At 53.5% G+C, this 26,159-nt stretch overlaps 2 protein-coding genes across 4 annotated transcripts; one reads left to right on the forward strand and one right to left on the reverse strand.

Moving 5' to 3' along the window:
- The first annotated feature begins 936 nt into the window (after positions 1-936).
- On the forward strand, positions 937-17,933 carry Tesmin (testis expressed metallothionein like protein). Of its 3 annotated transcripts, none has more exons than XM_006980494.4 (9): positions 937-1,454; positions 4,959-5,117; positions 6,751-6,871; positions 9,155-9,228; positions 10,197-10,288; positions 12,094-12,184; positions 13,696-13,833; positions 14,497-14,672; positions 17,072-17,933. In XM_006980494.4, the coding sequence occupies exons 1-9, from the start codon at positions 1,071-1,073 to the stop codon at positions 17,262-17,264; spliced, it is 1,428 nt and encodes a 475-aa protein (XP_006980556.1). In that variant the 5' UTR covers positions 937-1,070; the 3' UTR covers positions 17,265-17,933. The 3 variants fall into 3 exon arrangements, with proteins under 3 accessions (XP_006980556.1, XP_042114243.2, XP_076412471.1); XM_042258309.2 differs by having other exon boundaries at positions 951-1,616; XM_076556356.1 differs by lacking the exons at positions 12,094-12,184; positions 13,696-13,833; positions 14,497-14,672; positions 17,072-17,933 and having other exon boundaries at positions 953-1,454; positions 10,197-10,292.
- A 1,689-nt stretch (positions 17,934-19,622) lies between these two features.
- Positions 19,623-24,970, reverse strand: Gal (galanin and GMAP prepropeptide). Its single transcript, XM_006980495.4, has 6 exons — positions 24,781-24,970; positions 24,491-24,571; positions 23,808-23,862; positions 21,176-21,265; positions 20,747-20,824; positions 19,623-19,870 (listed from the first exon to the last, which is right to left on the reverse strand). Exons 2-6 carry the CDS (start codon positions 24,569-24,571, stop codon positions 19,800-19,802), a joined length of 375 nt encoding a protein of 124 aa, XP_006980557.1. The 5' UTR covers positions 24,781-24,970; the 3' UTR covers positions 19,623-19,799.
- Between the last annotated feature and the right edge of the window lie 1,189 nt (positions 24,971-26,159).

The raw sequence follows: 26,159 nt of genomic DNA on the forward strand, positions 1-26,159 counted from the left end.
CATATCCACACACATACACGATAACTGTAAATAAAAACAAAACCTGAAAGCAAAGACTTATGGTACAGGACTTTAATTCCAATTGCTAGGGAGGCTGAGACAAAGTAACAAGTTTAAAGGCAGAGTGCTTGCCTAGCATGCAGCAGACCCTAAATTCAATCTCCCATACTATATACATAAATAGATAATGAATAGATAAATAGGCTGGAAGATGCCTCCGAGGTTAACAGCATTTGCTGTTCTTGCAGAGAACCAAACTCACTTTCCAGCACCCATATGGTGACTTACAACCATCTGTAACTCCAGTTCCAGGGGATCCAACACCCTTTTCTGGGCTCCTCAGGCACCACACAACACACACACACACACACACACACACACACACACACGCACGCACGCACGCACGCACGCACGCACGCGCGCGCGCGCGCGCACACACACACACACTAAAAATAATCTTGGAGAGACAGAGATCAGATGTCAAGCTAGGAGGCCCGCTTAGCACTGCTTCAAATTCCTTGGAATCAGTTATGATTTTAACCTCAACTCTTGGGAGGCAGAGGCAGGTGAATCTCTCTGTGAGTTCCAGGCAGCCTGCGCTACCTAGTGAGATCCTGACTTAAAACAAAAACCGATGGAAATGATGTAAATACAGTACTCGCGTATGAAATTTTCAGGAGTTTAAAAAAAAAAACCACCACCTTGGGAGCCTCAGTTTCCCCACTGGGGGCAGGAGTAGTGGTTGATCCCTGGAGAGCCGGTCCCTCCAGCCTCCATCCAAGCACACAGAAAGGCTGCACTACAGGCCCTGCCCACCAGCCACAGCCCAGGCCTCGCCCATCATGCTCGGGCCCCGCCCACCACGGTCCAGAGCCCACCCTCCACGGCAAGGCCCCGCCCACCACAGGCCCCACCCACCACCACCCAGGCTGCTGTCAGCTTGGCCGAGGCCCCACCCACCACGGCCCTGGCCCCGCCCCGTCCCTAACGGTCAACGGTCCGCACATCCTCTCAGGGTCGAGGCCAGTTGGGCGGCCGGGTCGGGTCGCGGTTCTCGGGTCCCCACGACCATGGAGGACGCTCTGCTCGGAGCCATGACGGGCCCCGAAGACGAGCTGGGCGCCGAGCTGTTCGGGCCTGAGCGCGGGTTTACGGACGGGCTGGCGCTGAGCCCCGCGACGGGTGCGGCCGAGCGGGATGAGCTGCCTGTGCTGGCCGACGCCTACCTGGGCGCCACCGAGCCGGGGGAACAGCTGCTGCGCGCGCTCAGCCCCTCGCCGGGCGCCGAGGTACCGGCCGCCCTGCTCGGCGACTTCCCGGGGCTGCCTGAGCTCCGCAACCCAGACGACGCCGCGCCGCCATCCGCCTACAGCGTGCACGTGCTGTCGTCGTTACTGCCCGGTGCGCGCGGGCCCGCGCTGTTGCCGCTGAGCGCAGGAGTGCGCGTGATCCCAGTAAGCGCCGGCAGGGGGCGCCGTCGCGCCTTGTCTCCGCGTGCAAACCCCGGGGGTCTTGTCCCAGACCGCATGCTCACAGGGAGTCCGGGCGATGCACCGCCCCGCGAGAGTGCCTCTCGAGCACCTCTCAGTTTCCCTGTCCGGCCTTTTCCCCTGCAGGTGACTGTGCCCCGCTAGAAGAGTTTATAACTGTTGCCATCACAATAGGTGTTTGTATTGGACACCTGCTTAGCATCGCATAGCCAGGGAATCATTCATTCATTTCTGGTCTGTTGGACTTGTGCGTTCCCACCCCGCCCAGGCGGTTTGAGGGATGGAGCCCAGGGCCTTTTGTGTACTCTGCAGATTGTCTTCAGCCTAGTCCTATAGGTTTGGGTTTATTCATACATACTTGTTCACACCAGAGACTTTAATGTATTGAGGAGTTGATTAATTGATGATTTTTCCTCCTCTGTAAAATAAGGGTTCTTCAAACCTATGTAATGGAGTGTGAATGAATGCTGCTTCTCAGTCAGCTACTATTCCTTGAAATTGCTATGTAGCTGAGAATGACCTTGAACCCCTGATTCTCCTGCCTCCACCTCCTGAGTGCTGGGCTTATACCCACCTTTATACAATGCTGGGGATTAAACCCAGGACCCAGTTCATGCTAGCCAAGCACTCCCAACTGAGTCACATCCCCAGCCCTTCTGCTTTCTTGCCAAAATGAAGGAATCAGCTCTTTAAAGGAAGCCCAGCACATGTGTTAACCCCCAATAAAACCCAGCTTGGGAAAGAAAATGGGTTCCTCATCCAGTCAAGTATGTCAGGTCCAGAGTAAGCTCTCACGGGATAGTTTTTGAATTGCTGTGGAGATGACAGGAGTCTGGCTTTGTAGAGCACAAGTCACAGCTGCTGGAGCTCAGGGTCCAAAAATCCTGTTCCCTGCTTAATTGAAAGTTCCCCACAGGAACTTTAACCCAGCCTTACCCTGAGGCGGAGGCCTCCTTCCAAGTGTCCAGTGGTTCCAGATGCCAGCAGCCCCCTTTACCATTAGTGGAAGCTCACCGGGCACCTTGTGTCTGATGGTCCTGAGCCCTGCTCCCTTCCCTAAGAGTGGAACAGGGGAGGCAGTGAGCCAGAGGGGAAGGGGGGAGGCAGTGAGCCTGAGGGGAAGGGGGAGGCAGTGAGCCAGAGGGGCAGGGGGAAGCAGTGAGCCAGAGGGGAAGGGGGAGGCAGTGAGCCAGAGGGGAAGGGGGAGGCAGTGAGCCAGAGGGGAAGGCAAGGCCTCTTTCAGTGTCATCCAGGTTTAACAGATCAGTGATCGACAAAACAGAGACTCAGCTCTTTGAAAATTTTGAAGATTTTTTTTTTCATTTATTTATTATGTATACAATGTTCTGCCTGCGTGTATGCCTGCAGGCCAGAAGAAGGCACCAGATCTCATTACAGATGGTTGTGAGGCACCATGTGGTTGCTGGGAATTGAACTCAGGACCTCTGGAAGAACAGCCAGTGATCTTAACTTCTGAGCCATCTCTCCAGCCCTGAAGATTTTTTAAAACATGTGTTTGTCTATGTGTAGGCACACTGTGTGCATGCAGTTTCCATGGAGGCCAGAAGATAGTGCCAGATGCCCTGAAAGTGGAGTTACCACAGTTGTGAGCCACCATGTGGGTGCTGGGAACTGAATCCAGGTCCTCTACAAGAGCAACAAGTACTCTGAACTGATGAGCTGTCTCTCAGGTCTCTCTTTGAACTGTTGGAGACTATGTCCTAACTCATTATTTAAAAAAAAGATAGGACATGGGAGGTGTATTTACCCTTTAAACAGATGGAATTGTTGTTTCTATTAACTATTCAGAGGGAATCACTAACATCTTTTTTGTAGACCTTTTGTTTGTTTTGGTTTTTTCTGTATTTTTTTATTTTATAATTTAATTAAATTTACATATCAGCCACAGATTCCCCTGTCCTCCCTCCTCCTGCCCCCCCACCTTTCCCCCAATCCCCCCATTCCCATCTCCAGGGCAAGGACTCCCCTGGGGATTCAGCTCAGCCTGGTGGATTCAGTCGAGGCAGGTCCAGTCCCCTCCTCCCAGGCTGAGCAAAGTGTCCCTGCATAGGCCCCAGGTTCCAAACAGCCAGCTCATGCACTGAGAACAGGTCTGGGTCCCACTGCCTGGGGCCTCCCAAACAGTTCAAGCTAATCAACTGTCTCACTTATCTAGAGGGCCTGATCCAGTTGGGGGCTCCTCAGCTATTGGTTCATAGTTCATGTGTTTCCACTAGTTTGGCTATTTGTCCCTGTGCTTTTTCCAATCATGGTCTCAACAACTCTCGCTCATACAATCCCTCCCCTTTCTCGCCGAATGGACTCCCGGAGCTCCACCTGAAGTCTGGCCATGGATTGTTTTGGTTTTTTGAGGCAGAGTTTCATGCAGCCCAGACTGGCCCTGAGCTCTGTGTATGATCTTAGACTCATGCTCCTCTGTAGTAGCTCAAAGGGGCTAGGATTCCAGGTGTAGGCCAGCCCACCTGGCTCTCTCTCTGGGAATCCTCCCCTACAAGTCCATACATTTAGGTTCAGTCTCGGAAAGCGGGTTTCTGCTATGAAACTAATGGTTCTGATATTTGGTGCTGATGGGGAGGCCAGCAATTGTGTGTTTGTGGGTCCAGGGAAGTCATGTCAGTGAGACTCCAGTGAACTAATTCTGGCGAGTTCCCAAGGCAGCAAGCACACACAAAAAGTAAGTTTTCTGCATTTCCATAAAATTTGAAATGTCTGAGTAAAGCTGTCACTCAAAATCTAGCTGTGCTTTGTCTTCTAAGGTTGGGGCCACTTAAGTTTGATGTAAATTTTGTGATCTTTGGGACTTTTCTGCTTTTAAATCCCATCACTTCTTAGTAAATGTAATTTTTTTTTGTTTTTGTTTTTCGAGACAGGGTTTCTCTGTGTAGCTTTGCACCTTTCCTGGGACTCACTTGGTAGCCCAGGCTGGCCTCGAACTCACAGATATCCGCCTGGCTCTGCCTCCCGAGTGCTGGGATTAAAGGCGTGCGCCACCACCGCCCGGCGTAAATGTAATTTTGTCTTGTTTATTTTATAATTAGATTTATTCATTTGTGTATGGCTGCAAGTGCCACAGTACACACGTGGCAGTCACAGGACAAGTTACAGGAATGATTCTCTCTACCACGTGTGTCCTGGGGATCAAACTCGTGTTGTGAGGCTGGTGGCAAGTGCTCTTGCCTACTAAGCCATCTTACTGGTCCTATTTCTTTCTTTCTGATGCAGGCTCTCAGTATATTCCTAACTCTAGTCCTCTCCACACCCTGGGACCGATGACTGTCCTCAGAGGCCTCTGTCCTGGGGCTGCTCAGCTGGCGTATTCCCTTCTTCCTTTCTCACAGGGGAAATGGTTTCAGTAGAGGGCCAGCACTTTGCTCTGACTTGAGTGTCCTGTGTGCTGACACTGCAGCACACAGCCTGTGCACTCTGTCACCGCCACTGCTTTTCCAGGTTGAGATCAAGGAAGCGGGTGGCAGCGTGCCAGGCAGCAGCCCCGAAGACGCAGCCTTCCAGACTCCTCTGGCTCAGGAATCCTGCTGCAAGTTCCCATCATCCCAGGAGGCAGAGGAAGCTTCCGGCTGCCCCCGGAAGAAAGACTCCAGCCCCATGGTAACTGTGGGGGAAAAAAAAAGATATCATTCAGCCTGTCAAAGACCCCTGTCCACTGTCACTCACCTGCTAAGTCCCCGTTCTTCGCTTATCCATCTACAAAGGGGGAGAGTAAACTTGAGCCCTCCACCTTTCACCTTTCACCCCCAAGATTCTCATCTCCACCCCACCTCAGAAAATCAAATAATGATTGGGACATTGCTGTGTCCCATAGGGGAGCAGCCGTAAGTCACACTGTCCATGTAGAGTCCAGAGTTAGGAACTGAGGTGGGGACTAGGGAACGCCTAGGTTTGCAGTGTTGGTTGGCCCAAGGCTGTGCTTCTGCAGCCTTCCTGCCTGCAGGTTACCAGTGACACCAGTGTGTAGGGTGTGGGGAGTGTACCTGTGTGATGTCATTTCCTTCCCCCAGCTCTGCAGGCAGCCCTTCTCTGCCTGTCTTAGCCCTGGGTGTTGCATGGTATGCTTCTAGAACTGCTCAGGGGACATCAGGGAGTCACCAGTGCTTCAGCCGAGCTTGGGCTACACACGTAGTGCGCCCTCAGAGCCTTCAGCACCTCCAGATGAGGCCTAATCGAAGGCAGACTGTGCCCCAGAAATACTGGAAATAATGTCCTTGTGAAACCTGTCTTTGGGGTGCAAACACTAATACCCCTCTGTGTCCAAGACTTATTTGAAACCCCAGGTTCTGATGGCAGAGCTTTCCCACGACCTTAGAGAAGCCATAGGACAAAGGACTCTGACTCCCTCTACACTGTAGGGTGGCACCTGCAATCTCTTCCTGGGGTGTGAGCCATGCCCAGCTGAGTGCACGCTGGAACATGGCTGCATCGCCCTCTGAATACAGCTGTGCAGGGTGCTGGCCTCTCCAGTGTGAGGACGACATGAGCGTTTGCCCTGGAACCTGCTTTTGCTCTTCTAGCAGGTCAATGGGCGCTATTCAGATGACCTTGTCCTTTGTGCCTGTTTGAGTGCTCCTCCCCCAGTGTCCACACCACACCCTAGAGCAGCTGGGTGTGCAGGGCGCTGCATCCCCCAGCATCTGGATTGGTGGCCCTGATGTGCAGCTATCCATGGCTTGCTGAAGATCGGCAGTCAGAACCCAGATGGGGTCTGGCAGCGTTTGTCAGACCCTGTAAGCTCAGCACGGTTTCTCAGGAGTTTCCAGTCACTGGCTTTACCTTTCTAACTGGATTTGGGGGAAATAAAGTCAATGGGCATAAAACCACCTGTTAGATAGCAGCCTGGTTCTGTGGCAGGAAAGAACACACAGCAAATTAAAGCTAATTCTACAGATGTGCTCAGCCCCCAAGGGTCTCAGAGTGGGAAATTGGGGTTCAGGAGACAGCCCAATCCCTGTTCACAAGGCTGTGGATTGAAGGCCATCAGGAAGGAATCCCTGTGCACAGGCACGTAGTCCTTCAGCCAAGTCCTTCAGAGGATGCAGGAGCTCCTTGAGTGTGTGGAAACATCACAGGAATGCATGGGAGGTTAGGGACAGCAGTTATTGTAGAGGAAGACAGAGAACACACCCACCTTCTCCCTCCCCCCACTTAAACCCCAGGGGGAAAGTCCTCAGTCCTCCATTCCTGCTCCAAACTGGAGTCCCTCACCCTCTTCACCCTGTCATTTCAGGTGATCTGTCAGCTGAAAGGAGGCGCCCAGATGCTCTGCATAGACAACTGTGGCACGCGGGAGCTCAAAGCGCTCCATCTGCTTCCTCAGTATGACGACCAGAACAGTTTCCCACAGTCAGGTAGGTACCACAGCACAAACGCTGCCCTGGCTCCAACTGGAGGTGGTGAGGGATGGGGCAGCAAAGGAATCTCTTAGGCTTTGTATCAAAGGATGTGAGGGGCTAGGAGGAGGTTGTCAGTAGCTGGCAGGCCAACCTAGGCTACTTATCAAGAGTCCCAGCCCAGTGAGAGACTCTGCCTCAAAGAAAGAAAAGATGGTGGATGGTTACTGAAGAACAGCATCTGAGGTTGTCCTCTAGCCTCCACATACAAGTGCACACATGAGCGCGCGCGCACACACACACACACACACACACACACACACACACACACACAGAGGGAGAGAGAGAGAGAGAGAGAGAGGAGAGAGAGAGAGAGAGAGAGAGAGAGAGAGAGAGAGAGAGAGAGAGAGAGAGAAACAGGTCAGGGCTGGAAAGATGGCTCCGAGGTTAAGAGCACTGATTGCTCCTCCAGAGGTCCTGAGTTCAATTCCCAGCAACCACATGGTGGCTCACAGCCATCTGTAGTGAGATCTGGTGCCCTCTTCTGGACTGCAGTCGTACATGCTGTATACATAATAAATAAATAAATCTTTTTAAAAGAAAAAAGAAACAGGTCATTAGTGTATTAAATGAGTGCTTGGACAAACCCAGACAATAGCAGTCAGAGAATGGAACAAAATCAACCACCACAGCCTAATCTGTCCAGACCACATTAAGCCTTCCTGTCTGGCTTCTTCCACTGCCTTGCCTTCTAGCAAGTGGCAGCTCTCATCAGGGTGGCTCTGCTTCATTCCTCCAGTCAGGGCAGAGGTGGCTAACCTGAAACATCAGCCTGCCTGATGCCTGGAGGCCAGGCTGCTCACATGTGCTCTAAATTACTGATGCTTTTTTTTTCTTTCTTCCTTTTTTTTTTTTTGTTTGTTTGTTTGTTTGTTTGTTTTTTCGAGACAGGGTTTCTCTGTGTAGCTTTGCACCTTTCCTGGATCTCGCTCTGTAGACCAGGCTGACCTTGAACTCACAAAGATCCACCTGCCTCTGCCTCCCAAGTGCTGGGATTAAAGGCATGCGCCACCACTGCCCAGCAAAATTACTGATGCTTTAATGGAAACAGCAGGTGATCAGTAAGACTGGTCCCTCTACTTTCATCATCAGGAGTGACCCGATAGTCACCCAGCCAACTCCTCCCATGACACCAACTCAACAAATGACCCCAAAGGCCCTCCCCTGCTGCTTGTAGCACACCTGCAGCCTCCAGTCTGTCTCACTGAAAGGATACAGAAGCCCAGGGCAGGAAGTAGATTCAGGCTGGAGGGCTGCAGGGAGGAGGAGAAGGACACACTAGCTCTGTGGGGCTATACCCTGATGGAGCCTTTGGACCAAAGTACAGGTGGTTTCATCTAGAGAGCTTAGAAAGCATTGATAGCCTAACAAGTTAGGACAATGCAAAGAAAAGGAGATGCATCAATTGAAAGTCATGGATCCAACAGTTTGGATCCAAATCACTAGGCTTCTGTTGAAAGTATAAAATGACTCAAGGTGTCCAGTAAATTCACTGTGTCATGTAAGGGCACCTTGGCACGTGGTGTTAGAAGCTGGGTGTTAACATTTTTTCAGTATAGTAGACCTCTGCAATGCTCAGGCCAGCAGCTTTATGATTTAAAAAAACAGCTAAGACCATAAAAGTTTAAAAATTACAATAACCCAGCTGGGTGGTTGTGGCGGTACACATCTTTAATTTCAGCACTCGGGAGGCAGAGGCAGGAGGATCTCTGTGAGTTGGAGGCCAGCCTGGTCTACAGAGCGAGTTCCAGGAAAGGCTCCAAAGCTACACAGAGAAACCCTGTCTCAAAAACACACAAAAAAATTACAATGATCCAAAAGGGTCTATAGAAAAATCACAAACCTCAGGGGCAGTGATGCATGTGTGTAATCCAGCACTGGAAGGTGGAGACAGGAGGACCACATAGATGGTGAGCTGAGTACCGGCTCTCTGAGACCCTGTCTGAAAGCAAGGGGTAGGAGAGATGGCTTAGCAGTCAAGAGCACTTGCTGCTCATCCAGAGGCCGCAGCTCACACCCACTTCATGTAAGTAACTGTAACCCTGCACTCAGGGATCGGACACCCTCTTCTGACCTCCGTGGGCATCTGCACACACACACACAACATATACCCACACATCCCCACAGGTGCATAAATAAAAATTAAACACACTGACTAAATCAGGATAAGTCGAATAGCCTTGCCTGTGGACCCCACTTTTCGATGCTTGCTGTCAGTTCATGTCAGTTGTTTTCCTACAGATCTCCCTAAGCCAATGACAACTTTAGTGGGAAGACTTCTGCCAGTGCCAGCAAAATTAAATCTCATCACACAGGTGAGTCATTCAGGTCCAAACACTCAGGTCGTCTCCTGGCAGTGTATTGCTGCGTGTACTTCTGAGGTTCTCCAGGCTAGTGAGAGCCAGGCCGCATGACACATGCCTGGAATCTCAGAAGCTGGGGAGTGGAGATGTGAGGATCAGGGGTTCAAGGTCATCCTCATCTATATAGCAAGTTCAAGACCAGCCAGGGTTACATAGAACCTCGTCTTAAAAAACAACATCAAAATCAATAGTGAAGTAATTACTATGTATTTGTCCCTTCACACCTGTGTCAGACCCTAGCTAGACAGAAGACCAGCGACAGGGCCGTGAGGGTCTGGAGACTGTGGAAAAGGGAGTCCCTGAGGTTCCCATGGCTGGCCCTCCACCTGAACAAATGCAAGATGGGAGAGATGTGCTGGCAAGGTGTGGGGAGGAATAGAGGGTGCCCATCTGAGTGTTGACAGCAGGGATGTTTTTGGACAGGTGGGCAAGGTATGGGTATAGAGATAGAGTCCAGCTACAAAGTCTAAAAAATAAATGAACAGTGTTTGCCAGTGAGACTTAAGACCTCTTTGTTATTCTGAGAACCTAATACTTTGGGAACACGTCTAGTCTGTGGACATCTGTAACTAATTGTGTTTTCAACTACTTGTTTGTGGACACAAAGTGCTCCAATGACAGTGTCAGCAGCCTCCAAGTGACAGCTGTACACACTGCTCCCTATCTTGTCCTTGCAGCCCTGGGCCTCACCCCACCCTGACTGTCCTCCTCAGCCCCATGGTCAGAGACTTTGAACTCGGGGGCCCTAGGCCTGGACCTGGCCAAAGCTATAAGATGGTCTCAGCCTATAGGCTCAAAGTCGGTGAGCTTGCTGTGGCTATGAAGCCTGGCCATGGGACTGTGACTTGCACCTGTAGGGACTGCTGCTGGCACTTTACACACACTCTGAAGAGACCATTATTGCCTTTGCCTCCATGCAGGTTGATAACGGAGCTCTTCCATCGACTGTCAATGGAGCTGCCTTCCCCTCAGGACCCGCTATGCAGGGGCCACCCAAAATAGCTCTGGCTGGGTAAGGATTAAAATGGGAAGCAGCCACTGCCTTTAATGCAGGGCCCCAAGATGCTGTGTGTAGGATGCACTTCCTGCTGCACTGTAGAATTAGCTTTGCTGGAAGATCAGGGTCATCTCCCCTCCCCAGCAAGGCCACTGACCTTCCTATGGGTACATCAGTGATGGCCCCGGCTTCTCCTCCACGCTCTGCTGTCCTGTGCATGTTCCAGGGTCCCCTGGTTGTTTGTAGCTGTCATGGTTTTTCCTGTACTCGGGTAGTGCCACTGTTTCTTCTTGGCAGTCATTGATCCAGGTCTCATAGGGGCAGCTGCTTATGTGGATGACCTTTGCCCCATCATTTCACAGAGCAGGAAGGGGCCTCTCACTGGGCTGAGGGCCTCTTCCTCTTTGGGGCACACTCTGAAATGGGGGTTGGTTTATAAATGAGTGTATGTAGTTTACAGAGCAGGGTTTTTTGTTTGTTTGTTTTAGGGGGGTTCTTTGTTTGAGACAGGGTCTCTCTGTAGCCCTGGCTGTCCTGGAACTTACTACGTAGATTATGCTGGCCTGGAACTCACAGAGATCCACCTGCCTCTGCCTCCAAGTGCTTGGAGTGACAGGCCTGGTCTCATGCAGCTCAAACTGACTTCAAACTTGCTATGAATCCAAGACTGGCCTTGAACTCCTGATCCTCCTGCCTCCCTTCCTTGAGAGTTGGGGTGACAGGCCTGTACTCCCTCTTCTTTCCCATGTTAGGACACTGGGTCATTTGGAGACTGGAGCTCACAGCACTGGTATCTGAGGCGCCAACTTGTCTGAGTCCCTTGAGTTTCTTGAGTTTCTGCTCACCTGGTCACCTTGTGTTCTGTGGCTGCTTTTTCCTGTGGATTTCATCAGTGGGGAGTTTAGGTGAAGGAATTCTTTGCGGTTTGGTGTGAATGAGCTTCCCCAGAGAGTGTCTTCACTTCTCCCTGGAGCTGTGGCTCTCAAATTGTTCTCTCCAGCTCCAGGGTCTGCTGCCTCTAGAGGGAACATGGAACAGGACATCCCAGGCATGTCCTTGAACACTCTTACCTCTTCATAAGCACCAGGGCAGGATGACCCAGAAAGCATTGCCCTCAGCCACCCTGGAGCAATGTAGATCTAGAGTGGCTGCTGGCAGGTACCAGAGGCAGCAGGTGCTTCACCAACACAAAGGGACACCACATTTAAGTGGTGGCTTCCATGAGGTTTCCCAGGTAACAATGGGGGTAGACTGATGGCAGATGATGCCAGTACCTTATACAAGATTCCCTAGCTGAGCGTGGTGCAGGAGCCTGAGACCAGGGAGAGTGCCGTGCCCAGCTTCTCCTTGCTGCCACTGAGGTTGCTATGCCAACTTGACTTGACGTGTCAGGTCAGGGCTGGTGGCAGAGGGGAGCAGTGCTGCCCAAAAGGAGAAGCCACAGTCTGGGAAGAAGGGCCAGCAGCTTGGTAGTCCCCTCACTGCTGTGCCAGGAAGATTAGAGGAGAGCAGAGGGTGTGTGTGTGTGTGTGTGTGTGTGTGTGTGTGTGTGTGTGTGTGTGTGTGTGTGTGTGTGTGTGATGACGGACAGCATGTCCTCCAGGAAATGGGGCTCATTTGCAGACTGCTGCATTATAACCAATGGCTTTACTAGTTTGTCTTTCTCCTGTGTTAGTCCTAAGACATCACACCCCACCTCCAATTCTGATTTTCATATGAAAAGTCCAGAGGAAGCCCCTAAACTGGGTCACCTGTCCTTGATGCCTGTGCTTATCTCAGGCTGCCTGTACCTGAGGACTCAGTGAGCCTTTCCTTCACAGATACTGCGACTGCTTCGCCAGCGGGGACTTCTGCAACAGCTGCAGCTGCAACAACCTCCGCCATGAGCTCGAGCGCTTCAAAGCCATTAAGGTAATGCACTTGGCAGCTTTACCGGTGAACGGTCTCCAGAGTCCAATTCAGGCAGAAGCCCAGACGGGTGCAGTGACCCGGGCTCCAGTGATACCCAGCAGCCAGGGGTGCTTCGGGGCTGCAGCCGAGTCTGGGAGGCTCTGACTCAAGAGCACAGAGCCTGTCTTGGCTCGGGGTTCATAACTCTGGGTGGCGCTGTGCAGGGAGGTACAGTGTATCACCTGTGGGTGGGAAGCACTTGGTTGGGCCTCATAGACTTTAAACTTTGGTTCCTTTAGCTTCAGGTGCAAGGGGATCTAGGCTTTCTCAAGGGGCAATGAAGCTGCAGGCTGACTGCAAGATCCTGCTGCATCTATGCCTTCCTGTGGGCCCAAGGACCAGGAAATGGGAGGGGTAGCTAGGCTGGGCCTGGCAACTTTTCCAGGGAGATACTTCCAGGGGCCTCAGGAGCCATCAGCTGAGGCCTGAGGGTATCCTGTTCAATGGAACAAAATAGCCCTGAGCCTTGAATCTGTCTGGTTTGTTTTTCCCCAGAACAATTTCATTCCTCCTCTTGAGTTGCAGGTACATCATTTAGAACTATTACCAATTCTGAGATGGCCAGGCCCAGAGGAGAAAGAAAATGGCCATGCCCAAGTTTCATGTGCCGAGCTTCATGCCCCCCCCCAGCTTCATGCCCCCCCTCCCAGCTTCATGCCCCCCCCTCCCAGCTTCATGCCCCACCCTCCCAGCTTCATGCCCCTGAGCTTCATGCCCCTGAGCTTTATGGCAGTCAATTGTCACTTTTTATTTAGTAGTGAGTGTAATCTGTTACTGTGAGTTTAGGGTTCTCATGTGCCAGAGATGGAAACATGGCTTGATACAGCTGCTCTGAGAAATCTTTAGCAGACGCTCTGACGGCTGCATGGTTGCCTAGATGTCACCCAACCCCAACACACAGCCAAAGGAAATTAGAGGAAACCCTCACAGAGACTTGCCAAGCAAGTTCTCAGCAGCTTCATTTATAATAGACAAACCCTGCCATAAGCCCACAGCCCATCAGTGGAGAGATAGAGCAACTGCCAGCTGGGTGAACAGAGGGAAAGACCAGCGGTTCCCTCCAGTGAAGGAGTCATGTTGGCCTCACCTTTGTTCTGAGCTGGTACACATCGTCTGCCTGATGACCCCACGGCTTTAAGCTCCCAAGTTTGCCAGCAGGATGAAATGAGAGACAACATGCAGCACAGAGAAAGATGGCTGGGTGTTGGTGTGAGCTCTTCTATGCCATGACCTCACCTGCCTCAGGCAAAGATGCGAGGCATGCCGGGAGAGTGCCCTGGTTTCCTACAGTGCATATGCCTAGCTATCAAATGCAGAGAAAGGGCTCCGGGCTTTATCATAGAAGCCTTGAGGCCTCCGGCCTGTCCTGAGGCCCCAGCTACCTCAGTGGCTTCCCCTGTGTGGCCTTCTCTTGCATGGAGCTGTGCTTCTGGCTCCCACACATTTCCTGATGTTCCCATATTCTCTCTTAGGCGTGTCTTGATAGAAATCCTGAGGGTTTCCAACCGAAAATGGGGAAAGGCCGGCTGGGCGTTTCCAAGCTGAGACACAGCAAAGGGTGCAGCTGTAAGCGCTCGGGCTGCCTGAAGAACTACTGTGAGTGCTATGAGGCAAGTGGCAGCTCCCGGAACAGTGTGTGGTTCGATGTTTACTGTGATGTAAAAAGAGTCACAGTCCCTGTCCTTCCTTCCCGAGTGTGATGGTAGGTGCTGTCACCTGGGAGACAGGGCTCTGAGTGTGCCTGTGGGATTATCTCGAGGTGGGAGGAAAGACCTGCCTACTGTGGGTGGCACCACTCCCTGGCTCGGGTCCTGGACTGTGTGCGTGGAGAGAGGGAGCTGAGCAGCAGCGGCGGCAGCTTTGCTTCCTGATTGTGGATCCCATGTGACCAGCTCCTATCGTCTTGACTACCTCTCCATGCTGGAGAAAGGAAGCCCTTCTCCTTCCAGCTGCTTTTGTTCAGGGTATTTTTATCACAGCAACAGGACACAAAACTAAGACACTATTCTGTTTTTATAGGTGGGTCTCATATAGTTCAGGCTGGTCTGGAACACAATCCAGACCAAGGATGGTGACCTTGAATTTCTGATCCTACAGCCTCCACCTCTAGAGCATTCACTAATACTGCCATGCCTGATGTTCTCCCTGGTGAAGCCTCTGGGAGTCATCTGACTAATCTGATCAAGCAGATGGGCAAAGGCAGATGTGAGTTCTGGGTGGCTTGTGGGGGGGTGGGGAACCCTGATTTCAACAAAGCATTTTTCTATTATCAGGCCAGAATCATGTGTTCTTCGATTTGCAAATGCATTGCTTGCAAAAACTATGAAGAAAGCCCAGAACGAAAAATGCTGATGAACACACCCCACTATATGGAGGCCGGGGACTTTGAGGGCAACCACCATCTGTCCCCAGCCATGTTCTCAGGACCTCCAAAACTGAGGAAAACTAGGTAGGTGTTGTGAACAATTAGACTGGGGTGATTCCAAAGGAGGTTTAAAGGCCACATCTGCATTAGCTGGAGTGTTCAGGGCAGGAGGGAAAGGAAGATGGAAGCCCACTGTGCTGGGCGTACACACACACACACACACACACACACACACACACACACACACACACACACGACTTCTTAGCTTGCCCTTTCTTTCCCTTTGCCCTGTCCGTGTGTCCCACACTGTTAGCAGGACTAGTGGTATTCTGATGTCTCTGAATGAGGTCAGAGTCCTGTTCGATCTGGCAACAAATGCTGGGTCCTACCCCCCCCCTTCCAGCCTCCCTTCCCTTCCTCTTCTTCTCTTTCCTCTTTCCCATCCATTTTCTAGGCTAAGGATGGAACCCAGGACCTCCCTCTTGCTAGGCAAACACTTTCTCACGCCTGACCTTTCTTTACTGTGGACAGCAGCACAGATGTATCTTGGACACATGCTGAACTCTTAGCTGAAGGGACTGTGGTTGGATGTCTTCCAATGCGTAGTTCTGAAGCCACGCTGATCTTAGTCTCCCAGAGGCTGAGACATCCTTTGATGATATATTAGACTTGATTTACCTCTTTAAAAATATTCTTTCCAGGGGTTGGAAAAGGTGGCTCTATAGGTAAAGTGCCTGCTGTACAATCATGAGGACCTGAGTTCAAATCCCAGCTCCCATAAAAAGCCAGGCTTGATGGCCTGTGCTGGTAATCCAAGTACTGGGGGTGGAGACAAGATCCCTGGGGCTCACTGGCTAGCCAGGCAGCCAGTCAGTGAGTTCTAGGTCAACCAGTGAGAGAGACTGTCCTGAAAATAGGGTGGACCTTCTAGGGAGAGCACTCAGTGGTCAAAGCCTTGCTGTGCAAACTGTGAAGTCTGGGCAGCTGTGGCAGGTGCCTGTAATCCCAATGCGTGGGAGGCAAGGACAGGGGATCCTGACTCAATGATATGTATTTGTCTCAAGTATAAAGTGTAAAAATGACCAAGGAAGACACTCAGTGTCAACCTCTGGCCTCCACAGGTGCATGCAGTTACACACGTCCATACACACGCACCATTCACCACACATGTGCACACATGCACACACACTGCAAAACCTAACCAACCAAAGGAAGGACATTCCTTTAAATGGTATGCAGTTGGTCACCCAGGTGTCACAAATGAACTGTTCATTCTGCAAAGCCAAACTCAGGCTTACTTGGTCAAAGCCGTGAGATATACTCTCACCAAGCCTGCATCCTCCGTGACGCTCTCCTCCTCCTGGGGCCAGCCTCCTCTGAGGTTGTCTGAGGGTGTCACTGTGAGCCCCACTCATAGGTGCCTGGGTAAGTCTCCCTGTTCTAGAGCTCAGAGAGGAAATGGCCGGCCATAAACAGAGCAGACCAGGCCAGGACTCTTCAGAGTGTCCAGGGTGAGGTGACCACATGGTATGCCCACAGGTGTGACAGCAGAGTCTCAGCCACACAGCACTTTGCAGCTCTCAATGCCCTGCAGGAAGGTCCTGCGGACCCCCAGGCTGGCCGCCACCCTGCCAGCTCTCCTCTGCTGACTTATGGGGAGCCAAGAACAGCTGTAGACGGTCTGGAAGTCCTACATGGCTGAGCCCTGTGTGACCTGGGCTTTGCCACTGAGGCACATGAGCCTTTAGGTCTGTCAGTAGCCATGACACTGAGCAGGGTCCCTGGGCTGCTCTCCCAAGGCCGGCCTTCACACGGTCTCTGTTTAGTTCTTTATTTCCGGTGTGTTAAGACAGCATCTCTCCCTCTACCTGGGCCAGTGGGCTTGGCACAAATGAAGGACTTTGATTAACAGAGAGGGACATGCTCCTTTTAAAATCTGGTTTTGGGAATTTCATGCCTGGTAGAATGTGTTGTGATAGTCCCTCTCTTGCTCTCTTTCCCCTCACCCCATCCCTGCTGACCCTCCTCTTCCAAATTAGTCCTCTTCCTCCTCGTGTGTGTGTGTGTGTGTGTGTGTGTGTGTGTGTGTGTGTGAGAGAGAGAGAGAGAGAGAGAGAGAGAGAGAGAGAGAGAGAGAGAGAGAGAGAGAGAGACACTAACTTTTTGTGTTTAACTACGGCTTCTCACCTGTGGAGGGGATGTGGTTATTTACTGGGACATGGACTGTTTACCAGTGGGTACATCCCTGAAGAAAATGACCCTTTTCTGCCAGCAGCTATTAACTGCCAATCACTCCTCAGAGAGGGCTGGGCCTCATGAGCCCCTCCCCACCCGTGCTAGGCTATTGAAAGACCCAGTCCTATACTGGATCTTCTGAGATGTTTCCTGGGCCTTCATGGGAAGGTGATGTAGGTGTCCCTTCTAGAGGCCATTGATCCTTGAACTAGAGTGATCGGGCACTGAGTGGCTGTGTCTCTCATCAGGCAGACCTTCTCCTGTATCTCCTGGGAAGTAGTGGAGGCCACATGTGCCTGCCTGCTGGCTCAGGGCGAGGAGGCAGAGCAGGAGCACTGCTCCCCAAGCTTGGCCGAGCAGATGGTCCTGGAGGAATTCGGAAGGTGCCTGTCACAGATTCTCCACATCGAGTTCAAGTCCAAAGGGCTGAAGATTGAGTAGAGTGCAAGCTGGTAAAGCAGAATGCCTGTGCCAGCCTCAGCTCTGGGGAGTCCGTACCTAGGAAGGTGGTGCCAAGGGACAAGCAGGAAGCCCTGCGACATGGCCAGGCCAGCCAGCCATGAGGGCTGAGCCGTCCCTCTGCTCAAGGCACCCTGAAGTGCGGGCAGGCAGAACTACTCTGGGGGTGGACACTGGCCCTCCTGTCCCTGGGGAGGCCCTCTCCCCACCACCCCACCACCCCGCCCTGCATAAGACGAGGGTGGCTTTCTGATTGTTGTTATGTGTTCACTTTTCAAGCCGCTTAGTGGTTTCCCCATTCAAGTTGTTATGAGCCTGCTTCAAGTCTGGAGAACAAGACTCTGCAGGTCAGGTGGCCAGCAGGGGTCTCCCAGGCCAGGCCTATGACAGCAGGGTGCGGGAGGGGATCAGATGGGAATCAGTTTCTTGTGAATTTCTGCTTGAATTGAGAAAATGTTCTCCTGTCCAAGCCTCACTCCTTAACTACTATTGCACTGTGGCCTGCAAAACAGTCTAGTGACCAGCTTGCCGACCCCAGCAGGTGAGGTGGCTTACTGTGCCCATGGTTTGCATCCTGTTGTGAGAGTGAACCTTCTAGGTTCCCAGTTGGACCTAGGTTAGTAGCTGAAAATACAGTTGTCTCAATAGCCACTCTGGACTCCAGTGAGGCCTTGTCTTCTCCTGAGTCTGTGTTCCCCAACAGCACTGCACGTCATCACTGTGAGAGTGTTAGGAAACCTGGGCCCAGACAGGAGAGTGGCAGGAGGCTGGCGGGGAAGCCAGGAGTTCACTGACAGGAAGAAAGGGACTGGAGAAGGCTCAGCCAGGAAAGTGCTTGCTGAACAAGCATGGGGACCCGAGGTCAATTCCCAGAGTCCGGGTTAAAAACAAACATCCCCACCCTCGCTGCAGCCATATGAAAACACAAAACCAGACACGGACTTATAATCCCAGCATGGGGAAGCAGAGACAGGAGGCCCCCTGGGGCTCACTGGTCAGCCAGCCTAGCCTAATTGGCAAATTCCAGGCAGAAGAGACCCTAGCTAAAAAGGGAGCTCCTGGAGACTGATGCCCGTACGCATGTGCCCTTGTACAGACATATATGCACAAACACACCATAAAGGAAGGATCTAGAGAAGTCTGAAGATGATGTGTGGGGAGCAGGAGGGAGTGGACAACTGTGCACTGCTGACCCAGATGTGGGCAGCCAGGGCTACAGGAACACTCCTGGAGGCCGGCCTGGTACCAATGGCCTTGCAGGAACGTAGAGCTCAGGAGGCTCTGATGAACTGGTCAGCTCCCCACAACTAGAGCAACAGCTTTTTATTAGGGTGCCCCCACCACTGGAGCCAGAAGAGAAGGCTGCTGCATGACAAGGTGGCCCTGCCGGACTCCTGGACCATGTGCCAGGGTTGCCAGGCATTAGGAGGGACATGTGGGAGGGCTGAGGTGAGGAGAGCCTGGAGGATTGGGGGTGGGGCACATGACGTCACGGCCCTGGACAGGAGGGAGCAAGGCTAGAAGGATGCCACAAGGGCAGGCTTCAGGCTGGGGCGCTGAGGACCAGCCAGGCGTCACCCTTCTGGGGATTCTTCGGCAGCACAATGTGGCCCACAGACGCCCTGACACTGGGCAGGGCCTGGTGTTCTGTAAGTCTCAGGGTCCAGATGCCTGCTCAGGTCAGGTAAGTGTGAAGAGGAAGAGTGGGAGGAGCCGGAGAGATGCTCGGCGGTTAGGAACACGGGCCGCTCTTCCAGAGGACATGAGTTTGGGTCCTAGCACCCTGTCACCCTGGGTGACTCCAGGTGAGACCTGGCTGACAGCCGGGGAGACACACAGGCCAGGCTCCGTTCAGTCTAGCACGGGGTACCTGGCTCTCTGTCACCCGTGGTCACCTCTGACCACCTGCTGTTGTCTGCTTTCAGCTTAGAGCCAGTTCTCTTCCTGTCTCCACAGCCGCTGCTCCAGGGGGCGAGGTACCCGTTTGTGCCTTTGTTCATGCCAGCAGCACGCTGGACAGCTCCATCAGACTGAGCGAGCACTGAGATAACTAACTGTTCTGGGCACAGCACTTGCTGACAGGTGTTCTTCAGTCCATGTGGAATTCAGGTTTAAATCTCACCTAAGGCATGGGTGGATGTCTACCGTTACCCTTCAAAACACACTGGTGGGGAGCCAGAGAGATGGTTCAGCAGCAGGTAAAGGCGCCTACTGCCAAGCCTGTTGACCTGAGTTCAGTCCCCAAGGTGCACGTGAGAACGTGCACACAAATACACAGGATAAATAAATAACCACACTGGAGGTGACGGACTGCAGCCCAGAAGAATCAGACAGTCCCAGGTACTTGCTAGTCTTTATTGTGTCACACAATGTATTTACTCCAATCAAAACATCTGAATTATAACAACACAGGATCAAAGCGGAGAACAGAGGGTTTGCTTGAGGAGCTGGCAGAAGATTCTTCCTGGAGTGGCTTTCAGTTACAGCACAGGACACAGGTGCCCTGTGGGCATGGTCTCAGGACTGCTCTAGGTCTTCTGAGGAGGTGGCCAAAGGGAGGCCAGGCAGGCTGTCGAGGGCCCCGGCCTCTGAATAAGGAAGAATAGCAGTCGGGTAGTTAGCTTCAGAGAAAATCACATGGCAGCACCCATGGAGAGGGCCGAGTTCTCACTGTGGGGACCCTGAATTGGAGACAGCATCCGTGTGTCTAACCTGAAGGACTGTCCACTCTTCAAAGAGGGTAGGCCATCAGAGTTGTGAAGCTAGTGTCGAAGAATACTGTGCCACAAGATCAAAACCTCTGCAGCAGTCACGCAGAGATCTGCAGAAAGCCCTAGAAGCTCCCCAGAGGCCTGGGGACCTGGGGCCTAGGCGCTAACACTATCAGCTGCCCGGATGGTTGGTTTTGCTTTTTTAAAGCCTGTGTGTGTGTTTTCAGATCTTCTGAACCTGGGTTACGAGTGGTTGTGAGCCACCTGACCTAGGTTCTTGGAACTGAACTGGGGTCCTCTGGAAGAGCAGCAAATGCTCCCAAGTACTGGGCTGTGTCTCTAGGTGTCAATCCTGCCCCACCACTGTACCCCTAAAGGTTTTAATCCCCTGCCCTTCAGCGCCTCTTGGAAGGGCAGTGGCGTGGCAGGAAGCTGAGTGAGGAAACAGCTCCCAGAGTCAACCTGCCAGGTCCTGTGCTAACAGAATATGACTTCTCGTGGCCTCTCAGAACCTGGCTTGAGGCACACCATGGGGCGCCCAAAGCTCCTCTCGCTTCTTAGTAGTGACATCAGCCTGTTGACATTGTCAGCCCCAGCACAGGACGTTTGAGTGTGCTGTGCCTCAGGCCTAACATAGGGCAGAGTAGGGTGATGGATGTCTCCCTGTGGCATTCCATGAAACCCATTTTCCTGCCATTGCTGGGGATGCCCTGCAGCCCAAGGTGCCATTTTAGGTGGAAAATACTCCCATACCTTTAAGGTGCAGGAAACTCAGGAACTCCATTATGGTGTGCACGATGTTGCTCTCAGGCAGGGGCCCATCAACGCTTCCTAGACATTGGAAAAGAACAGTGTTCATGGCCTGTTTTCTCATCACCCTTCTATCACCCATCAGAGGCCAGAGCAGCTGGCTGAGAGCCTGGGGGCATCCTAGGCCATCCAGGGCCTCTAGAGAAGTGGAGGAGCCCTGGGCCAGCTCTTCCGGGGCCTCATAGCCAGCACCCTTGTTGTAACTGCTCCATGACTTTGTTCCCCATCCTGGCACTTGAGAGGTGTGTGAGGCCGTAGGCTTTCAGGTCCTGCCTGGCCAGGACAGTCTCAGGCAGGTGTGGCCACCATCCCCCACATGCACCTGGGAGTCCCGGGAATGATGGGATGTACATCCAGGGACTCGGGCCTTACCTGGTCTCCCTTCCTCTGCTTCCAGTTGTAGCTCCCGCTTGCCTGTGAGGCCATGCTTGTCGCTAAATGATCTGTGGTTGTCAATGGCATCTGTTTGCAGACCAGAGAGGGAGAGTCTGCTGTCAGTGTGGCTTATCCCATTTCCACCCCAAGGGGAGGACCACACACAGCTGGACCACCAGCATAAAGCCAACGTGGAAACCCCAGAAGAGGGAAGCATTGTCTCCAGGGTCCCTGGGTGAGGGTGGTGATCACAGGGAACTGGGACTCCAGTGGGAAAAGGGAGGCTGATGGCAAGGAGGGGTGGGTACGGAGGCAGGGGTCTCAAACAGAAATAGGTGCCAGGTGCAGCTGGGAATACCAGAGAAGCTGGCCCAGGACAGTACCTCCCACAAAGATAACAGAATCTGGGTCTCTGCATCCCTGGAGACTAGGGACACTGGAGATGTCTAAAACATGCCAAGGACCACTCCCATGCAGGAAGATTAGAGCCAGGTAAGGTGGGGGTGAGGAGTGGGGGTGCAGAGAGCTGACTGTGGCTGTGGCAGAGAGATCCCTAAGAGATAAGGTCAGAATCCAGGAAAGGAACAACAGCCGATGAGTGTTGAGAAATGGCAGAGGCTGGAGGGGGCAACTTAGGAGACAAAATTGGTGATGTGGGTGGGGCTCAGGGCTTCTGGCCACTTAACCCACTTGCCAAGCTTGACAAAAAAGCCAGCGTTCAGAGCTAAGTTCGTGGAGTAAGTCGCCTCATCTCGGAGCTCCTGCCTGAAGCACTGACGTCCCAGCAGCTCTGGCCGTCAAAATTTGCCACACCTCAGTGACATCAAAAGTATCTGACACCTGGCTCGTCCACAGTGCACCTGCCGACCCACCTGGATGGCTACATGAACTTGGCAGTGGGAACAAGTTTTCTACTCTTAACTCCAAAGTTTTCCTGATAACATTTTCAATATTCTAAAGCTACAAGGGTCAGTTTCAGACTCATACCTGCAAGGACCCTGGGTACCAGTCTGCAGGCCACTCCACAGACCTGAGCTAGGAGAGCTTCCCAGGAATCTGGTGACTACGTGGACCCTGCACAGGGCCCAGGCAGGTTTGGTCAACCCTGTGCCTTGTTTCTCAAAGGATGAGCACAAATCTGCACTGTGAACACTTGGCCTCAGGCAGACTCAGGCTGAGAAGTACCAGCCTCGCTCCACTGTCCCTTCCAGTCTGGTGGACTGAGGATAGCGGGTAGATGGGGGATACTTCGTCTCCCCATGTGTCAGGGAACAGTGACTGGGTATTTAAGATGGACAGGCATCTCAGACCCAGCTGTGAATGGAAGTTTGAAAGCCACAACAGCCAAGCAACTAACCAGGCAGCACTCAGGAGGGAGCCAGGGTCTTCCATCCCAGTCCCCTCCTTTGGAATAATTCCCCTCTGAAGGCATGAATGCAAGTCACAGACATCCAGGACACAGACCATGGGCCCCAGGCGGCCGTCGGGGGAGGGGGGACAGACACAAGACACCTGTCTGCAAGCCCTTCCTGTCTATGGCTGCTTGTCACGGCAGAACTGTCTGCCCCCTGGTGATTCTGCAGCCCCAATCAAAATCCCTGTCTCTGGTGGTCACAGGTAACAAAGCATTCGCACCACACAGAAACATGAACTCAGAGAAGGCCAATCGTCAGTCTCCGTCCCTCACAGGGTGATGCATTGAGATGTGATGTGTCATCAACACAACTGGGGTGATCTGCCCCACCCCACTCTGTGCAAAGTCCTCAGATTCTAACCCTCCCCAGCCATGAATGCAGAGAAAGTACTAGTGACAGAGTGGGACCTGTGTGGAAGGGACAAGACTAGCGTTACTGTAAGGTGCGGGGGTGACAGGAACAGGTTTGAGCAAGAAAGAAACCAGCTCAGGTGGGTCTCCAGGTGGGCTATCTGGCTACTTTAGTTTGTCAGAGTGCCCTACTGGAGCTCAGAGGGAAGCTTCAGGATGCCAGGAAGTGGAAGAGGGTGTTAGTGAGACCCAGGGATTCAGGGAGAGGCCCAGTCAGAACTCCAAAGAGACCTGCAAGACTCGCCCAGAAAATCTGAACAAAGCCCCATGGAGGGGCAAGGCAGCAGAAGACACTTTTAGAAGGAACAGGGGCTGGGGTTAAACGTGCAGAGCAGTGACGGGCTGTCCCTGGTTTGCCCAGGGGCTGTGGAGCGCTGAGTGGGGCAGGGCGGCTTTCAGAAGTGGAAGGGAAAGGAGGTTCAAGGCAGAGCAGGCTCAGAGGCTCTGCCCAGATGAAGCAAGGAGGCTAGGCACTGGGCTTCCCAGGAGGCTGGTGGGGATGATATCAGGAGACCCCGGGGATGAGCTCATCTGCTGTGAGTAAGAGTGGAGGCCTGGAGGGGTAAGGCCTTTCTGGAAATGGGAGAGCCCCTCCCTCCCTCCCCGACAGAGCAGGTGTTTTAAGTCCCAGCGGGTTAGGCTAATGGAAACCCACAGTTCCCACAGCCACATGAGAATGCCCCCTGCTTTTCATGTGAGAGTGAACTGGCTATGAGAACAGTGCCTGGCTCCCATAGTCACATCAGGACCCACACGCAGCCTCTGCACCCCAGCCCTACTGCAACCCAGCCCTACATCACTCACGTGGGCCCAGAAGGTAGCCAGCGCTGTTCAGGGTCCAGCCTCTCTTCTCCTTTGCCTAAAACAGAATGACACAGGTCAGACAGGCTAGGTCCCTGGGCTGAGGAGCAGAGCATATTGTGCCTGGGCATCCAGGCTGCCCAGAGTGACAGCATTTGACCTGAACACCTGTTGCGTGCACTAATTTGGGGTCCACTAATGTTCAAACCAGAGCAGGGCTCAGCTGATAACACCTAGTATCGGGTGACAGACTTACTCCCCAGCAGCCTCAGGGCTGAGGGCTGTGCCACAGCACTCCCAATCTCCAGGGGAGGCTGGCCAACAAATGGGAGCCCCTTCCTTGCTGTTTTGTTGAGACAGCACCGTGTGTAGCCCAGGTTGGCCTAAAATTCGCTATGTAGGGGGAGGCCGGCCTTGAACTTTTGATTCTCCTGCCTCTGTACCTCCCTCCTGAGTGCTGGGATTACAAGCCTGGGCCCCTACACCTGGCTAAGAATGGAGCCATTTTGAGCCTGTCAGTGTCCAGCTGGTCCTCACCCCTTCTCCTGGGACCCTCCCCCACCCTCCAGCAGCTGCAGGGAAACGCCATCCCCCACCCCTGCTGTGCGGAGAGGGAACCATCCTTTGCTCCTGGCTGATCCTCACGTCTGACCCCCTTAGTGGTGGTGGTCGTCCTCAGCACTTACTGGCATCCCAAGCCCCAGAGTGGCTGACAGGGTCACAGCCAGCAGGAGCCAAGCTAGCAGGAGGACGCTGCGTCTGGCCATCTGGAAGAGAAGTGGACGAGTTGACACCATCTGAGCACCCCTGCTCACGCACATGTCTGGGGGCCACTCGGACTGCGGACAGGAATGTCGTCGGGGTGGGAGGAGAAGCGGGGAGACAGGGACAGAGCTGTGAGAGGGGCAGGGGCAGGGACGGGGCGGCCAGCCACCCGAGGACTCGGGTCTGGCGCACCTCAGTGGGGCGCGGGTACCTTGAGCAGCGGTGGGAACCGGGCGTGGCTGGTCGGTGCAGATCCGGGGTGTCTCGGTCCGGGCGTGGCGTGGCGGATGGGCGGGTCGCTCACCGCATGGCGCAGCGCAGCAGCGTGAGGAAGCGCGCGAGGATCCCTCGACGTGTCCGCAGCAGGAGCGGCGCTGCCACCGCTATTTATGCCCCGCGGGAGCTGCCGCGTCACCCGCTCAGCGCCGCCTCCCGCGAGTCCCAAGGGCCGCAGTGACCGGAATCCGCTCCCGGGGAGCAGGAGAGGACCACCCCCAACCCAGACCGTCACCCGGGCCATCCCTGCATCAAAGAGCCCCTCCCCACTGTTTCACCCCGGTGCTCAAACAAGAGTGACTCTTACACCCCCATCCTGAGGCAAGCGGGCGAGGAGTCTTCCTCTCCCTCGCAGGGCTGGGACTGGAAGGACCACACACAGCCCAAGCGAGGCCAGTCACAGTCGGGGCACCTCCTGAGAAACCAAGTTCCCAGGTCCTGCTCCCCACCTGGATGTGACCGCAGCTTCACCACCCTGGGCCCAGCGACCTCCACTCCTGTTTTGCTGAAGCGGGAGGGGGCAACCATTCAGGGGTGAGGGCAGAGCGGAGGGTGGCTGGCCGCTGCGCACTCTTCCTCCTGCACCCCAGCACGCTTCTTGGAGCCCCCTGTCCTGAGCACCCTGTGAGTGGGCTCTGTGGGAGCTGCAGTGGAGTCCTGCAGAGCCCAGGACCAAAAGGCAGGCAGGGGAGCAGAGCTGCCCTCACCGCGGGAGTTTAGCCACCTGTGCTGAGAAGCACACGGGCCTGGCCACACACCCTGCAATCACATCTCAGAACAGCCACAGGGGTAGCAACTCCCGACTCCCAAAGTGTAAGATATTCCAAGCAGATACAGCCCCATGATGAATGGCACTGCCCTTGAGGTCACCTGGCTCAGAAGTGGACCCCACCGGCATTGTCAGCCAGTTCCTGAGACGCCTGTAAGCTCAAGAGAAGAGTTCCGCTGTCTGCTTAACACGGATCCTTTGCTGGAGCAACCAGCAGAGTGTTCACATGAAATAGGGTCACTCGGGATAGCCCAGATGTGAGGCCTGTCCTGGTGCACCCTGGCCTGATCCTGGACAGAAGAATTCCCCTCTCCCTATAACCCCACAGGGACCCTGTACTGAGTGGACTATGGGGCAAATGGTGTTTGTCAATTCTGCATTCCAGGTGTCGCCACGCTAAGGAAGCTGTGCAGACTTGGGCCACCCCTGAAGGCGTCCACTGACTCCCATGGACAAGTCTGTAAAGTGGTGGAACATTCTGGATCAGTATGCCTGGGCGTGTGTGGCATGGCACACGTGTGGACGTCAAGGGACAGCTTTGCAAA

This window comes from Peromyscus maniculatus, chromosome 1, assembly GCF_049852395.1.
Source record: "Peromyscus maniculatus bairdii isolate BWxNUB_F1_BW_parent chromosome 1, HU_Pman_BW_mat_3.1, whole genome shotgun sequence".
Classification (NCBI taxonomy): Eukaryota; Metazoa; Chordata; class Mammalia; order Rodentia; family Cricetidae; genus Peromyscus; species Peromyscus maniculatus.